Source organism: Centropristis striata, chromosome 4 (assembly GCF_030273125.1).
Source record: "Centropristis striata isolate RG_2023a ecotype Rhode Island chromosome 4, C.striata_1.0, whole genome shotgun sequence".
In the NCBI taxonomy this organism is placed as follows: Eukaryota; Metazoa; Chordata; class Actinopteri; order Perciformes; family Serranidae; genus Centropristis; species Centropristis striata.
Genome location: NC_081520.1, coordinates 27684782 through 27701989, shown reverse-complemented (window position 1 = coordinate 27701989; position 17208 = coordinate 27684782). Strand labels below are relative to the sequence as shown.

Here is a 17208-nt window from a genome sequence, read left to right as displayed (position 1 = left end):
ATATTAATGTGTTGGTCATGAGTTGCCTTAAAAGGTGAAAAAAACAAAACGTTGGTAATAATTTTTTTCTACATGTCCGAACAAAAGTCTAATGTCATGGGGTCCTTTTTGACCCCTGAGGAGCATGGGTGTTATACTTTTTGAGGAGTACACAAGGGTTAAATGTCAAGAAATAAAAAAGTTTCTCTCTTTTACTAAACTGAGACTACCTTTATTTTCTAGCTAATAATTCTTGTTAATATTAAATAAAATGTAGTTTCTACAACATTTTTCTACCAGTTGATTCACAGAGGTCACAAACCTGCAAGTTGCTCTTTAAACATTAGTTTACATTTTACCAAAGATAATACTTTTACATAAGCTACGTATTTTAGACATTTTAAGTCCATGCATCAAAGGGTTGAAGAGTGGTTGGCATGTAAACCAGTATAATGACAAGAAAATTCGCAACATATTGGGTGCACTGTTCATATTAAACCTGCTCTGAATTACTTCAAAGAAAGCCCCGAAAGAAGAGTTGAGCAGAGAAGCGAGGTGAGGTGTGCAGGTACTGACAGCTTTCTGTCTCGTCTGTTTGGAGCCAGAAAAACACACTTTGAGAATCTTTATATATGTGTACAGGATTACAGCTACAACACCACCTACTATGGTAATTGTGTAAATAATTCCATAGATGTTGTTCACTGTTGTGTCAAAACATGCCAGTTTGACAATAAAATAATTGTCACAGGCAACTTTGTTAGTGATGTTCCCACACAGCTGTAAAGAACCACTCAATGATATCAAAACAGCAACTTCAATGAATGGAAATAACCATGTTAGAGCAATAAGTATGGCAACTTTTTTCAATGTCATACGTGTGTTATATTGCAGAGGAAAACAGATAGCAAGATATCTGTCATAAGACATGACGGCTAAGTTACAAAACTCCATATTTGCATAACAGTAAACACAGAAGATCTGCAAAAAACAAAAAGAAGCAGAAACAGTGTGAATGTCAGAGAGGATCTGAACCAGAAGGAATGGAAACAAGCCTGTACTACCATACAGTTCATTTACAAACATGTTGCACAGAAAAATGTACATAGGTTCATGTAAGCTTCTGTTCACACAGATAACCACAATCAGCAAAAGGTTGGCACAGACAATCAAAATATATAAAAACATGACAATCATGAAAAATAAATACCTTAAATGCCCGGTGTCAAAATAGGCAGAAAGCGTGAAATATGAAACCTGTGTAGAGTTTGTCATGATCACTTCACATCACTAAAACTGGATGAATTATGTTGCACAGAATGAACTATGTTGACTGTACATTTTAATGTAAGTTTTTAGTGTCACAAAGTGTTGAGTTTAAACTTATTTTGGACCAACAGCACCATTAACAAACTTTTTAACGTTTTAATCTGCACAGTTAGGACAATACATCTAATAAAAAACAAATTTTACAATTAAACTAAACTTCTTTTCTACTATTGAAAGTTTGTGTAATGCTGAGATGAGAATTTAAGATTCACAGTTCATGACAATGCTTACATTCATCTGTTGTCCAGATGGAGTCGAACTCTTGAGTCCCTCCTGAAACTCTGCTTCTGCTTCTTTAAAACTTTTCACAACTACCTACAGGGAACAACTTTGAATATTTTTTTCAGTTGAAGAGTGAAAAGTGTATATAAGTGCTGAGAACATTATCATGGAATTATATGAAGGCCATTCAGATGCTCAATTATGCCTCATATGTTGTTGCAGCAATGTTTGTGTTGATGAACAACTGATGACAACTGAATGACCACTGGAGAATTTATATAAAATTGGTTAAAAAAAATCCTTCCAGAATACAACATGCAGACACCACGACCTTGAGGAACACCATACATAAACCCAAGAAGCTAGTATGCATGGTTGGTACGAACACATTCATTAAGTCATTGTTTCATTTCTCCATTTGAATTGGAGCCTGTTACATCTTTTTTAAATAAAGTGATGCCAACTAGGATGTATTTAGGGAGGACAAGTCTTTGTCTTTTTGGGGCATATCCTGAAACAACAACATGGATCTACCTTCCTGTGGACCCTAACCCACTAACTGAAATAAGACCTAAAACATGTTCATGAAATGGAAATAAACGCATGAAATCCAAGCTGGCTGACTTCCTATCGGGAAAAATAATTCAAAACTATTTCAAATGTTCACGAATATGAGAGGAATAATCCCAACAAATTTTGTAAATTTGTATCCCTTTGATGTTCAGATCATGTTGTATGCTAATTTTCATATGTATTCGAGCATCCTAAGCCCCTCAATGAATGAGATCTTTCAACAGAATAATAATAATAATTTTCTCCACAGAAACAACAGGTTCCCCACACTTTTAGTTAAGCCTCTCAATCCCGGGCCCAAAAAATAAACAAAAACAATGATAGTGTCCTGGAGTGCATTGAAAAAGGCTTTTATCACATTGTCTATGGACTCTCTATGTAAGACAATTCAAGAATTAAAAAGCAACATTAAAGTTCAGAAGAAATTCACTTTACAGTTGTTTTCCTGAGCTATGATTCTAAGTTTATTCCCCTCTACGTTAGAATTGAGTAATTGGGTCCTTTGACATTGAGCTCAGCTGCTGCTGTGGGCGTCCTCTAACCTGAAGAGGTTAAAAGCAGCTGAAATCTGAGTTCAGTAAGTGTGAGCTGACTGCACTCTGCACTCACACAAATCTGAATCTTATATGGACTTTAATGAAAGTTTTGTGAAATTACACGAAATGTGCTGTACTATTTCGGTGAGGAATATCATGAATATATCATATTTCACACTCAGTGCATACTTTAACATAGGGGCTTTTAGATATGTGTTTTTCATGATCACTATGTGTCTTTATGTTATGATTGTTGGTGCCAACCTTTTGCTGATTGTGGTTATCTGTGTGAACAGAAGCTTACATGAACCTATGTACATTTTTCTGTGCAGCCTGTTTGTAAATGAACTGTATGGTAGTACAGGCTTGTTTCCATTCCTTCTGGTTCAGATCCTCTCTGACACTCACACTGTTTCTGCTCCTTTTTGTTACCTGCAGATTTTCTGGTTGTACTCTTATGCATGTATAGAATTTAATAACTTAGCCGTCATGTCTTATGACAGATATCTCGCTATCTGTTATCCTCTACAATATAACAAGCGTATGACATTTCACAAAGTCGCAGTGCTTATCATTGTCATATGGTTATATTGTTCTGTTTTATGTTTTATTCCAATAACCCTGAGTGTTCCTTTGCAGCTGTGTGGGAACATCATTAACAAAGTGTACTGTGACAACTTCTTTATTGTTAAACTTGCATGTTCTGACACAACAGTCAATAGCATTTATGGACTCATTGCTACTTCCCTTGTAGTCTTTGGTCCTGTATCTTTAATCGTTTACACTTATTTAAAGATTCTTCAAGTGTGTTTTTCTGGCTCAAAACAGACGAGACAGAAAGCTGTCAGTACCTGCACACCTCACCTCGCTTCTCTGCTCAACTTTTCCTTTGGGGCTTTATTTGAAATTATACAGAGCAGGTTTAATATGAACAGTGTGCACATCATTCTGCGCATTTTGTTATCCTTGTACTTTCTCACATTCACGCCGTTCTTCAATCCTGTAATGTACGGTCTGAAACTGTCCAAAATCCGTATCACATGTAAAAGTCTGATTTCAGTGCGTCGTCAACATTAACATTAGAATTTACATTTACGCAGTTCATGATAATAGTAACATCTATCTAACAGATCTGCCTGCTTTCCTTTATCTAACCCAACCTGTAGTGTTTTAATGGAGAACTGTGCATTGTGTTATTCATTAAAAAAAAAAAAGTACTTGCTAACAGTTTGGTTTCAATCTCTTTTGCTTTGATAACACAGAGACATTTTGACTTTTCAGAAAGTAGAGTGCACCATATTGTGACAGATTAAGAAGCCGAATGTGTGTAAAAGAGGAGAAATGAAAACACACTGAGTGAGTGATTTCAGAAAATAATACCAGGTGAATAATAACTGAAATGAAAAATTATAACTGTATACACTCCTGAACAAAATGTTAAGACCGGGGGAAAAATTCTAAGTATTCTCATTTTGTGTTGGTAGAACATAACCAGGTTGTAATTAGAGCTTTGAAATGCAAAAAGAATAAACAGGAGCACAAGACCAAAATAAATTGTCAATTTATTGAAAACTGCACTTAAACTCAAATTGTCATGAAACAGGCAGGCTTATTATATTAAAATCTTAATATTTTGCTGACACTGACAGGGGTAAAAACTATTAGAAATGTAATCAATCATTGTTAGAAGATGGACATTTCATTATTAAAACAAAACAATTCATTTCAGATTTTTTCTTTTAACAATGGCTCAGCAAATCCACACATTGTATGGGATGCATTCAAATGCATTTCCTCCATCATTGAAATTAATCTGATAAAACGCGCTGATCATTTTTTGTAACTTTTTGTAACAGGCTTGAGCATTCATGTAGGAGAAATATAAGATATTACCTACATTAACTGATATGTTTTTGTAACTTGGATCCTGTATTCATAGTGTTTAATTTGGAAAATGTTCATATTGAATACATTGAAATATTGACAGAAATTATTTATTTCAACAAGCATAGGCTTTTCATCTTTTTTCAGCATTCAAATTGTATGATATTTTTGTCAGCATGTGAGTAATATAAAAGCCTGATTAATGTTTAAATTCCTTGTTAAAATGCAAAACTGCACTCATTCAGTAATCTCTGATAAATCTGGTGCACACCTTTTTATTCTTATGAATGAGCATACTGAAGTACATTGCTCTGTGTGACATTTTGCAAACATTCAAGTCAAGACAATGTAATTCACATAGCACCAAATAACAATACAAGTTATTCAGGCATTCAGGGCTGTGTGGTTTGACTTACTGAGAAAAAAAACACCAGTTAAAAAACCACCCTCGCGCGCGAACGGAAAAAAGTCTGCGCACGCAAAGTGCGTTTTTCTCCTCGCAGGCTACAATATAGCTCTAGGGAGCAGAGATGCGGGATACAAAATAGCTCGCAAACGCTCGAAAAAACAATATGCGGATGTTTGATTGGGCGCGGGTCTCATTACAAGTGCGTGATTTATGTCACAGTCCAATCCCATAGTTTACTTTCTTTCTTGTTGACATGAATTAAACATGTGTATTCCTATGAGCTTCTGTGGATGTCCATTCTCTGAAAAAGATTTAAAGTGTTGGACGCAGAGTTTCAGCTCAGTTGGGAGGGCTTCAATATGACTCCAGTAGGATGATCGGTGCATGTTCAGATTCACTTGTGAAAAATGTTGTTCTCTCTGACCAAATTATTATTTTCATTTTGAGAAGGAAATTCACCATTTGGGGCTGTATTTTACAGTTGTGTCATTGATAATGAACATGTTGACTGTTACCACCCTGACTTGTGGTTTTGTTTATTTCAGCTGTGCCAAAATTTCAAGTTTAAACCAGTTTTGAACAGATCAATGAGAGAATCTATTAATTGCTGTGGTAATCCAAAAGAGACATCATGGTGAACTCTACACATGTTTTATATTTCACACTTCAGGCCTATTTTCACACCGGATTTTTTAGATACCTATATTTCATGGTTATTATGTCCTTAGAACTTTTAATTATTTGTGCCAACCTTTTGCTGATTGTGGTTATCTGTGGGAACAGAAGCTTACATGAACCTATGTACATTTTTCTGTGCAGCATGTTTGTAAATGAACTGTATGGTAGTACAGGGTTGTTTCCATTCCTTCTGGTTCAGATCCTCTCTGACATTCACACTGTTTCTGCTGCGTTTTGTTTCCTGCAGACTTTTATTTTGTGCTCTTGTGGAGGTGTGGAATATTTAAACTTAGCCATCATGTCTTATGACAGATATCTTGCTATCTGTTATCCTCTACAATATAACCAGCGTATGACACGTAACAAGATTGCCATACTCATTAGTGTATCATGGCTGTACCCTATCCTTATCTGTCTTGTGATTTTATGTTTTACTTCCTCTTTGCAGCTGTGTGGGAACATCATTGACAAAGTTTACTGTATCAACTATTCTGTCGTCAAGCTGGCCTGCTCGGAGGCACATGTGGTCAATATATATGGGCTCATTGCATCTTTTGGGACAATCGGCACTGCTATAGTTTTAATCTTTTACTCTTACATCAGGATTCTTAAAGTGTGTTTTTCTGGAACCAAACAGACGAGACAGAAAGCTGTCAGTACCTGCACACCTCACCTCGCCTCCATCTTGAATTTCACTTTTGGAGCAAGCTTTGAAATGATACAGAACAGGTTCAACATGAACAGTGTACCCAATATGTTGCAAATATTTTTATCCCTTTACTGGCTGACATGTCCTCCACTCTTCAATCCTGTAATGTACGGTCTGAACCTGTCCAAAATCCGCGTCACATGTAAAAGTCTGATTTCAAACGTGCTTCGTTAATATTAACAATTTACCAGATTGGCCTATTTCCTTTAATTGAACCAGATTTGTAGCGTTTTAATGTAAAACTGTGCAGTGTGATATCAATTTAAAAAATAAAGTACATGTACTACATGTTTTCAATCTGTTTTTCAAAACTCAGTGAAATGCAGCCCACATCAGGATGAGCCTGTCGAAAACAGTGGTGTGCACATTGTTGTGACATAAGAGATGAGCTGAATGTATTTAAAAAAAAACGGAAATGAAGAAATATTTTTAATGTTGTAACAAACATAAAAGTTCACAGTATAAAGAATATGTAGAATGTGCAGTGATAATAATACAGAAATGTGCCTTAATGTCACACGTGTGTCTATAGGGCAGGATAATAGTCAGTGACTTATGGTGTGGAAGTGAACTATTGACTTGATGAATTTCTTTAGCAAATGTTCAGCTCCCACTGGAGGTCCTGGGTCCACAGTGTAGACTAGGGAATCACAGAGGGTGTTGGGGCATGTGAGGCTTGGGTCTTTCTTAAACCATCTTCACGATCTTTTTGAATGTTGACCACCAAGTTGTTCTTTCAGCTCCAGGTCACCAGATGTGGTCAGTCTCACACCTGAAATTAGACTCATCTCAAGAGAGATGATCCCGATAGAGGAAGTGTCATACACAAACCTTAAAAGCCTGACAGATCATGGTCCAACAGTTTTTGTAGAGGGATACAAGCAGAGGGGAAAAGATGCTGTGACCACAATCCATGTTGAAGATGACAGTAATAGTAGTGATAAAAAAGTACAGCATAAGCACAGTAGCAGACACAGCAACAATCCTAGCCCAACTGTGACCCTTGTTGATGATGATAGTAGTAGTGGGTGACTAGCAAACAGTCTGGGCCCAACATATAGTCTACACTGATGGTGATAGTAGTAGTGGTCTACGATGATTGTGATAGTGGTCTATGTTGATGGTGATTGTAGTAGTGTCCTATGGTAATGGAGATAGAAGTAGTGGTTCTTGGGAATGGTGACAGTAGAGGTGACCTGTGGTGATGATGTTAGCAGTGGTTGATCATGATAGTGATAATAGTAGTGGTCTGTGGTGATGGTGATAGTAGTAACGGTCTGTGAAGATGGTAATAGTTATAGTGGTCTGTGGTGATAGCAGTAACGGTCTGTGGTGATGGTGATACTAGTAGTGGTCTGTGGTAGTGATGACGATAGTAGTAGCAGTCTGTGGTGATGATGACAAGAGTACTAGTGGTCTGTGGTGATGGTGATAGTAGCAGTTTGCAGTGATAGTGATAGTAATAATGGCCTGTGGTGATGATGATAGTAACGTCTGTGGCGATGGTGATAATCGTGGTTTACAGTGTTGTCGATAGTAGTAGTGGTCTATGTGATGATGTTAGTGGTGTGCTGTCATGATTGTTATGGTCTGTGGTGATGGTGATAGAAGTGGTCTGTGGTGATTGTGATAATATTTCAGAACCTCTTTATTGTCATTGTACAGTGTAGTACAACGGAATAAGCTATCATCCCATCCAAAACATATAAAACACACACAAACAATATGACAGAGGTGAACAGGACAGGAAGACAGGGATGATGAGGAGGAAAAAACAGCAAAAAAACCCCTCAGCAACATAAGCATAATACACTCCACAAACATGAACAGACTTATGACATGCCACAGGGGAGGGGGGGCCAGCATAGCCAGGCAGCCTTCTGGACCTTCTCAAAAGCGGTGAAGGCAGCCCTGTGAGTCCAGGGCGCTCGTCTGCATGAGCACAAGGAACACCTGTCCACCATCAAACAAGGACTGCGGGTCCTCACTGAGCAACAGGGGAATTTCCAGGATCTCTGTCACTGACCAAGTAAATCTCCTGACAAGTCAACTTAATCTTCTCATTAACCACCTTAAGGCTGATCCCTCGGCATCACCCCCTGCCAGGACACATACACCTGCTGCTGAAAACACTGCTGCTTAGGGCCATGCCCGACCCCCGTCTACTGGACTTCGGCTGGCTGCCCCAGATAAGTTTTCCGGAGACTCGGGAGACTGTAGGCCATTTTTGGTGCTTTGTGACTTGCATTTTAAACACAACCCGGCTGCATTTGTGTCCGATCAGGCTTAAATAGCTTTTATTATGTCCCATTTGACGGGGAGCAGCAGCATGGGCCATTGCAGAATGGTCCAGAGACTAAATTGTTTGCCAAACACTCTCCAGGTTCACCGACACCATGAGCCGGGTTTTTGATCACTCCTCCCCAGGTAGGGAGGCGTCATGCAAATTAAACAGCACAACCGGCAAGTCACAGGTTATGCCATTGAATTCAGGACTTTAGCAGCAGAAAGTTGGTGGAACACTCCTGCGTTAATTGATGCCTTAATGAATGCACTCACAGACTCTATCAAAGACCAGTTGGCACCCCTAGAACTTCCCACCGATCTGGACATGATAATCTCCATGGCCACTCGCATAGACAACCGTCTTCAAGAGAGCCGCAGAGAGCTACTGCGCACTTCTGCTCCTTTTCCCAGGACTGTCTGGACATCAAAGCCCCAGCCTCAACCTTCTCTGGAGAGACCAGCGGTCGCCAAAATTCTCCATTTAGGGCTGTGTTTTAAAGTTGTGCCTGTGATAATGAACATTTTGAATGTTACTAATCTTGAGTTTTTGTGTGCTTGATCCGCTGTACATTTTGCCAAAATGCAAGTTTAAAACTAGTTGAATTTTTACAGATTTGTAAAATAGTGCAATTATTGCTGTGATGATCCTGCTGTGAATAGACATGATGAATCCTTCACAGGTTTTGTATTTCACACTTAAAGCATACTTTGACACGCTTTTATCCAAAGCAACATACAAATGAGAGTAATACAAGACAAGCAAGGATGAAGTCAAGAAACATAGCAAGAGTAAGTGCCATAAAACTTTGTCCCAAAAATTTTGAGCCTTGTCTCTGTGCTTTCTGTACTTTACATGTATACAATTGTTCTGTATTTTGGCATTTGAAATCTAAACATGAGGGGACTCAAAAGTGAATGTACGATGAGAAAATACAGAGACAGAATATTACTGCATACTATTTCCATTCATTCATTATTCTGAACCGCTTATCCGCACTCGGGTTGCTGGGGGCTAGAGCCAATTGACATTGTGCGAGAGGCAGGGTACACCCTGGACAGACAGACTATCACAAGGCAGACACATAGAGACAGACAGTCACACTCTCGTTCACACCTACAGGCAATTTAGAGTCACTAGTTAAACCTAAGTGCATGTTATTGGACAGTGGGAGGAAGCCAGAGAACCCGTTGAGAACCCACGCTAACACGGATGAAAATGCAAATTTCACACGGCCGAAGGCCAGAGTCAAATCAGCGATCCTCTTGCTGTGATGCAAGAATGTTAACTACTACACCACTGTGTAGTCTGCATACTATTTATTGTTTATTATTTCTTTAGTTTCTTTAAAAACTTTGATTACAAGTAGGTGTAGTGCTCGTTTTAATAACTTAGGTGAAATAATTTCTAACTGGATTCATGACTACTGGGATGAATGTGAATATATAATACATTACATATTATCAGCAACATAAACACTGTCACATCTTCACATTCAGTTTTGTTTTATTCTGCAAGTTTCAAAGCAAGATTCAAGATGGCAAATAATTTACTGACACTTTCATCTACATTTGATCTCAACCAGCCAACCTTTTATGGCAGAGGACATGTTTATGTGTTCCGAATTTTTGACATTTGCAATCCAAACATAACAGGATTCAAAAGTGGCTGTATGATGAGAAAATATAGAGACAGAATAATACACAGCACAGTGGGTACACTGCTCATATCTACTTTTTTGCTGTCATCTAAAAATGAACAATGTTTTCAAAACACAAGTTTCACTAAAAGTTGACATAACGTACTCTGTGCATTCCTGTCAAGATTTTTTCCACTATTACTATTGAAAAAAATATTCAGGTTTTATTACCTTTTTTGCTCTTGATATGAGGCCTGCATTTGAATATTTCACTAAAACTGACCAATAATAATGAAAAAATATGAAAATTATATATTAATGTGTTGGTCATGAGTTGCCTTAAAAGGTGAAAAAAACAAAACGTTGGTAATAATTTTTTTCTACATGTCCGAACAAAAGTCTAATGTCATGGGGTCCTTTTTGACCCCTGAGGAGCATGGGTGTTATACTTTTTGAGGAGTACACAAGGGTTAAATGTCAAGAAATAAAAAAGTTTCTCTCTTTTACTAAACTGAGACTACCTTTATTTTCTAGCTAATAATTCTTGTTAATATTAAATAAAATGTAGTTTCTACAACATTTTTCTACCAGTTGATTCACAGAGGTCACAAACCTGCAAGTTGCTCTTTAAACATTAGTTTACATTTTACCAAAGATAATACTTTTACATAAGCTACGTATTTTAGACATTTTAAGTCCATGCATCAAAGGGTTGAAGAGTGGTTGGCATGTAAACCAGTATAATGACAAGAAAATTCGCAACATATTGGGTGCACTGTTCATATTAAACCTGCTCTGAATTACTTCAAAGAAAGCCCCGAAAGAAGAGTTGAGCAGAGAAGCGAGGTGAGGTGTGCAGGTACTGACAGCTTTCTGTCTCGTCTGTTTGGAGCCAGAAAAACACACTTTGAGAATCTTTATATATGTGTACAGGATTACAGCTACAACACCACCTACTATGGTAATTGTGTAAATAATTCCATAGATCAAAACATGCCAGTTTGACAATAAAATAATTGTCACAGGCAACTTTGTTAGTGATGTTCCCACACAGCTGTAAAGAACCACTCAATGATATCAAAACAGCAACTTCAATGAATGGAAATAACCATGTTAGAGCAATAAGTATGGCAACTTTTTTCAATGTCATACGTGTGTTATATTGCAGAGGAAAACAGATAGCAAGATATCTGTCATAAGACATGACGGCTAAGTTACAAAACTCCATATTTGCATAACAGTAAACACAGAAGATCTGCAAAAAACAAAAAGAAGCAGAAACAGTGTGAATGTCAGAGAGGATCTGAACCAGAAGGAATGGAAACAAGCCTGTACTACCATACAGTTCATTTACAAACATGTTGCACAGAAAAATGTACATAGGTTCATGTAAGCTTCTGTTCACACAGATAACCACAATCAGCAAAAGGTTGGCACAGACAATCAAAATATATAAAAACATGACAATCATGAAAAATAAATACCTTAAATGCCCGGTGTCAAAATAGGCAGAAAGCGTGAAATATGAAACCTGTGTAGAGTTTGTCATGATCACTTCACATCACTAAAACTGGATGAATTATGTTGCACAGAATGAACTATGTTGACTGTACATTTTAATGTAAGTTTTTAGTGTCACAAAGTGTTGAGTTTAAACTTATTTTGGACCAACAGCACCATTAACAAACTTTTTAACGTTTTAATCTGCACAGTTAGGACAATACATCTAATAAAAAACAAATTTTACAATTAAACTAAACTTCTTTTCTACTATTGAAAGTTTGTGTAATGCTGAGATGAGAATTTAAGATTCACAGTTCATGACAATGCTTACATTCATCTGTTGTCCAGATGGAGTCGAACTCTTGAGTCCCTCCTGAAACTCTGCTTCTGCTTCTTTAAAACTTTTCACAACTACCTACAGGGAACAACTTTGAATATTTTTTTCAGTTGAAGAGTGAAAAGTGTATATAAGTGCTGAGAACATTATCATGGAATTATATGAAGGCCATTCAGATGCTCAATTATGCCTCATATGTTGTTGCAGCAATGTTTGTGTTGATGAACAACTGATGACAACTGAATGACCACTGGAGAATTTATATAAAATTGGTTAAAAAAAATCCTTCCAGAATACAACATGCAGACACCACGACCTTGAGGAACACCATACATAAACCCAAGAAGCTAGTATGCATGGTTGGTACGAACACATTCATTAAGTCATTGTTTCATTTCTCCATTTGAATTGGAGCCTGTTACATCTTTTTTAAATAAAGTGATGCCAACTAGGATGTATTTAGGGAGGACAAGTCTTTGTCTTTTTGGGGCATATCCTGAAACAACAACATGGATCTACCTTCCTGTGGACCCTAACCCACTAACTGAAATAAGACCTAAAACATGTTCATGAAATGGAAATAAACGCATGAAATCCAAGCTGGCTGACTTCCTATCGGGAAAAATAATTCAAAACTATTTCAAATGTTCACGAATATGAGAGGAATAATCCCAACAAATTTTGTAAATTTGTATCCCTTTGATGTTCAGATCATGTTGTATGCTAATTTTCATATGTATTCGAGCATCCTAAGCCCCTCAATGAATGAGATCTTTCAACAGAATAATAATAATAATTTTCTCCACAGAAACAACAGGTTCCCCACACTTTTAGTTAAGCCTCTCAATCCCGGGCCCAAAAAATAAACAAAAACAATGATAGTGTCCTGGAGTGCATTGAAAAAGGCTTTTATCACATTGTCTATGGACTCTCTATGTAAGACAATTCAAGAATTAAAAAGCAACATTAAAGTTCAGAAGAAATTCACTTTACAGTTGTTTTCCTGAGCTATGATTCTAAGTTTATTCCCCTCTACGTTAGAATTGAGTAATTGGGTCCTTTGACATTGAGCTCAGCTGCTGCTGTGGGCGTCCTCTAACCTGAAGAGGTTAAAAGCAGCTGAAATCTGAGTTCAGTAAGTGTGAGCTGACTGCACTCTGCACTCACACAAATCTGAATCTTATATGGACTTTAATGAAAGTTTTGTGAAATTACACGAAATGTGCTGTACTATTTCGGTGAGGAATATCATGAATATATCATATTTCACACTCAGTGCATACTTTAACATAGGGGCTTTTAGATATGTGTTTTTCATGATCACTATGTGTCTTTATGTTATGATTGTTGGTGCCAACCTTTTGCTGATTGTGGTTATCTGTGTGAACAGAAGCTTACATGAACCTATGTACATTTTTCTGTGCAGCCTGTTTGTAAATGAACTGTATGGTAGTACAGGCTTGTTTCCATTCCTTCTGGTTCAGATCCTCTCTGACACTCACACTGTTTCTGCTCCTTTTTGTTACCTGCAGATTTTCTGGTTGTACTCTTATGCATGTATAGAATTTAATAACTTAGCCGTCATGTCTTATGACAGATATCTCGCTATCTGTTATCCTCTACAATATAACAAGCGTATGACATTTCACAAAGTCGCAGTGCTTATCATTGTCATATGGTTATATTGTTCTGTTTTATGTTTTATTCCAATAACCCTGAGTGTTCCTTTGCAGCTGTGTGGGAACATCATTAACAAAGTGTACTGTGACAACTTCTTTATTGTTAAACTTGCATGTTCTGACACAACAGTCAATAGCATTTATGGACTCATTGCTACTTCCCTTGTAGTCTTTGGTCCTGTATCTTTAATCGTTTACACTTATTTAAAGATTCTTCAAGTGTGTTTTTCTGGCTCAAAACAGACGAGACAGAAAGCTGTCAGTACCTGCACACCTCACCTCGCTTCTCTGCTCAACTTTTCCTTTGGGGCTTTATTTGAAATTATACAGAGCAGGTTTAATATGAACAGTGTGCACATCATTCTGCGCATTTTGTTATCCTTGTACTTTCTCACATTCACGCCGTTCTTCAATCCTGTAATGTACGGTCTGAAACTGTCCAAAATCCGTATCACATGTAAAAGTCTGATTTCAGTGCGTCGTCAACATTAACATTAGAATTTACATTTACGCAGTTCATGATAATAGTAACATCTATCTAACAGATCTGCCTGCTTTCCTTTATCTAACCCAACCTGTAGTGTTTTAATGGAGAACTGTGCATTGTGTTATTCATTAAAAAAAAAAAAGTACTTGCTAACAGTTTGGTTTCAATCTCTTTTGCTTTGATAACACAGAGACATTTTGACTTTTCAGAAAGTAGAGTGCACCATATTGTGACAGATTAAGAAGCCGAATGTGTGTAAAAGAGGAGAAATGAAAACACACTGAGTGAGTGATTTCAGAAAATAATACCAGGTGAATAATAACTGAAATGAAAAATTATAGCTGTATACACTCCTGAACAAAATGTTAAGACCGGGGGAAAAATTCTAAGTATTCTCATTTTGTGTTGGTAGAACATAACCAGGTTGTAATTAGAGCTTTGAAATGCAAAAAGAATAAACAGGAGCACAAGACCAAAATAAATTGTCAATTTATTGAAAACTGCACTTAAACTCAAATTGTCATGAAACAGGCAGGCTTATTGTATTAAAATCTTAATATTTTGCTGACACTGACAGGGGTAAAAACTATTAGAAATGTAATCAATCATTGTTAGAAGATGGACATTTCATTATTAAAACAAAACAATTCATTTCAGATTTTTTCTTTTAACAATGGCTCAGCAAATCCATACATTGTATGGGATGCATTCAAATGCATTTCCTCCATCATTGAAATTAATCTGATAAAATGCGCTGATCATTTTTTGTAACTTTTTGTAACAGGCTTGAGCATTCATGTAGGAGAAATATAAGATATTACCTACATTAACTGATATGTTTTTGTAACTTGGATCCTGTATTCATAGTGTTTAATTTGGAAAATGTTCATATTGAATACATTGAAATATTGACAGAAATTATTTATTTCAACAAGCATAGGCTTTTCATCTTTTTTCAGCATTCAAATTGTATGATATTTTTGTCAGCATGTGAGTAATATAAAAGCCTGATTAATGTTTAAATTCCTTGTTAAAATGCAAAACTGCACTCATTCAGTAATCTCTGATAAATCTGGTGCACACCTTTTTATTCTTATGAATGAGCATACTGAAGTACATTGCTCTGTGTGACATTTTGCAAACATTCAAGTCAAGACAATGTAATTCACATAGCACCAAATAACAATACAAGTTATTCAGGCATTCAGGGCTGTGTGGTTTGACTTACTGAGAAAAAAAACACCAGTTAAAAAACCACCCTCGCGCGCGAACGGAAAAAAGTCTGCGCACGCAAAGTGCGTTTTTCTCCTCGCAGGCTACAATATAGCTCTAGGGAGCAGAGATGCGGGATACAAAATAGCTCGCAAACGCTCGAAAAAACAATATGCGGATGTTTGATTGGGCGCGGGTCTCATTACAAGTGCGTGATTTATGTCACAGTCCAATCCCATAGTTTACTTTCTTTCTTGTTGACATGAATTAAACATGTGTATTCCTATGAGCTTCTGTGGATGTCCATTCTCTGAAAAAGATTTAAAGTGTTGGACGCAGAGTTTCAGCTCAGTTGGGAGGGCTTCAATATGACTCCAGTAGGATGATCGGTGCATGTTCAGATTCACTTGTGAAAAATGTTGTTCTCTCTGACCAAATTATTATTTTCATTTTGAGAAGGAAATTCACCATTTGGGGCTGTATTTTACAGTTGTGTCATTGATAATGAACATGTTGACTGTTACCACCCTGACTTGTGGTTTTGTTTATTTCAGCTGTGCCAAAATTTCAAGTTTAAACCAGTTTTGAACAGATCAATGAGAGAATCTATTAATTGCTGTGGTAATCCAAAAGAGACATCATGGTGGACTCTACACATGTTTTATATTTCACACTTCAGGCCTATTTTCACACCGGATTTTTTAGATACCTATATTTCATGGTTATTATGTCCTTAGAACTTTTAATTATTTGTGCCAACCTTTTGCTGATTGTGGTTATCTGTGGGAACAGAAGCTTACATGAACCTATGTACATTTTTCTGTGCAGCATGTTTGTAAATGAACTGTATGGTAGTACAGGGTTGTTTCCATTCCTTCTGGTTCAGATCCTCTCTGACATTCACACTGTTTCTGCTGCGTTTTGTTTCCTGCAGACTTTTATTTTGTGCTCTTGTGGAGGTGTGGAATATTTAAACTTAGCCATCATGTCTTATGACAGATATCTTGCTATCTGTTATCCTCTACAATATAACCAGCGTATGACACGTAACAAGATTGCCATACTCATTAGTGTATCATGGCTGTACCCTATCCTTATCTGTCTTGTGATGTTATGTTTTACTTCCTCTTTGCAGCTGTGTGGGAACATCATTGACAAAGTTTACTGTATCAACTATTCTGTCGTCAAGCTGGCCTGCTCGGAGGCACATGTGGTCAATATATATGGGCTCATTGCATCTTTTGGGACAATCGGCACTGCTATAGTTTTAATCTTTTACTCTTACATCAGGATTCTTAAAGTGTGTTTTTCTGGAACCAAACAGACGAGACAGAAAGCTGTCAGTACCTGCACACCTCACCTCGCCTCCATCTTGAATTTCACTTTTGGAGCAAGCTTTGAAATGATACAGAACAGGTTCAACATGAACAGTGTACCCAATATGTTGCAAATATTTTTATCCCTTTACTGGCTGACATGTCCTCCACTCTTCAATCCTGTAATGTACGGTCTGAACCTGTCCAAAATCCGCGTCACATGTAAAAGTCTGATTTCAAACGTGCTTCGTTAATATTAACAATTTACCAGATTGGCCTATTTCCTTTAATTGAACCAGATTTGTAGCGTTTTAATGTAAAACTGTGCAGTGTGATATCAATTTAAAAAATAAAGTACATGTACTACATGTTTTCAATCTGTTTTTCAAAACTCAGTGAAATGCAGCCCACATCAGGATGAGCCTGTCGAAA

At 37.1% G+C, this 17208-nt stretch overlaps 2 protein-coding genes and 4 pseudogenes across 2 annotated transcripts; 4 read left to right on the top strand and 2 right to left on the bottom strand.

The window, feature by feature from the left end:
• Positions 1-379: 379 nt before the first annotated feature.
• On the bottom strand, positions 380-1167 carry LOC131970695 (olfactory receptor 52N2-like; annotated as a pseudogene).
• A 1631-nt stretch (positions 1168-2798) lies between these two features.
• On the top strand, positions 2799-3716 carry LOC131970694 (olfactory receptor 2A14-like). The gene has a single exon (XM_059332121.1). It carries the CDS (start codon positions 2862-2864, stop codon positions 3714-3716), a length of 855 nt encoding a protein of 284 aa, XP_059188104.1. The 5' UTR covers positions 2799-2861.
• A 1934-nt stretch (positions 3717-5650) lies between these two features.
• LOC131969492 (olfactory receptor 10A6-like) lies at positions 5651-6465 on the top strand (annotated as a pseudogene).
• A 4416-nt stretch (positions 6466-10881) lies between these two features.
• On the bottom strand, positions 10882-11791 carry LOC131969505 (olfactory receptor 11A1-like; annotated as a pseudogene).
• Positions 11792-13335: 1544 nt separating this feature from the next.
• LOC131970692 (olfactory receptor 2A14-like) lies at positions 13336-14253 on the top strand. Its single transcript, XM_059332120.1, has one exon. It carries the CDS (start codon positions 13399-13401, stop codon positions 14251-14253), a length of 855 nt encoding a protein of 284 aa, XP_059188103.1. The 5' UTR covers positions 13336-13398.
• Positions 14254-16187: 1934 nt separating this feature from the next.
• Positions 16188-17002, top strand: LOC131969557 (olfactory receptor 10A6-like; annotated as a pseudogene).
• Positions 17003-17208: the final 206 nt, after the last annotated feature.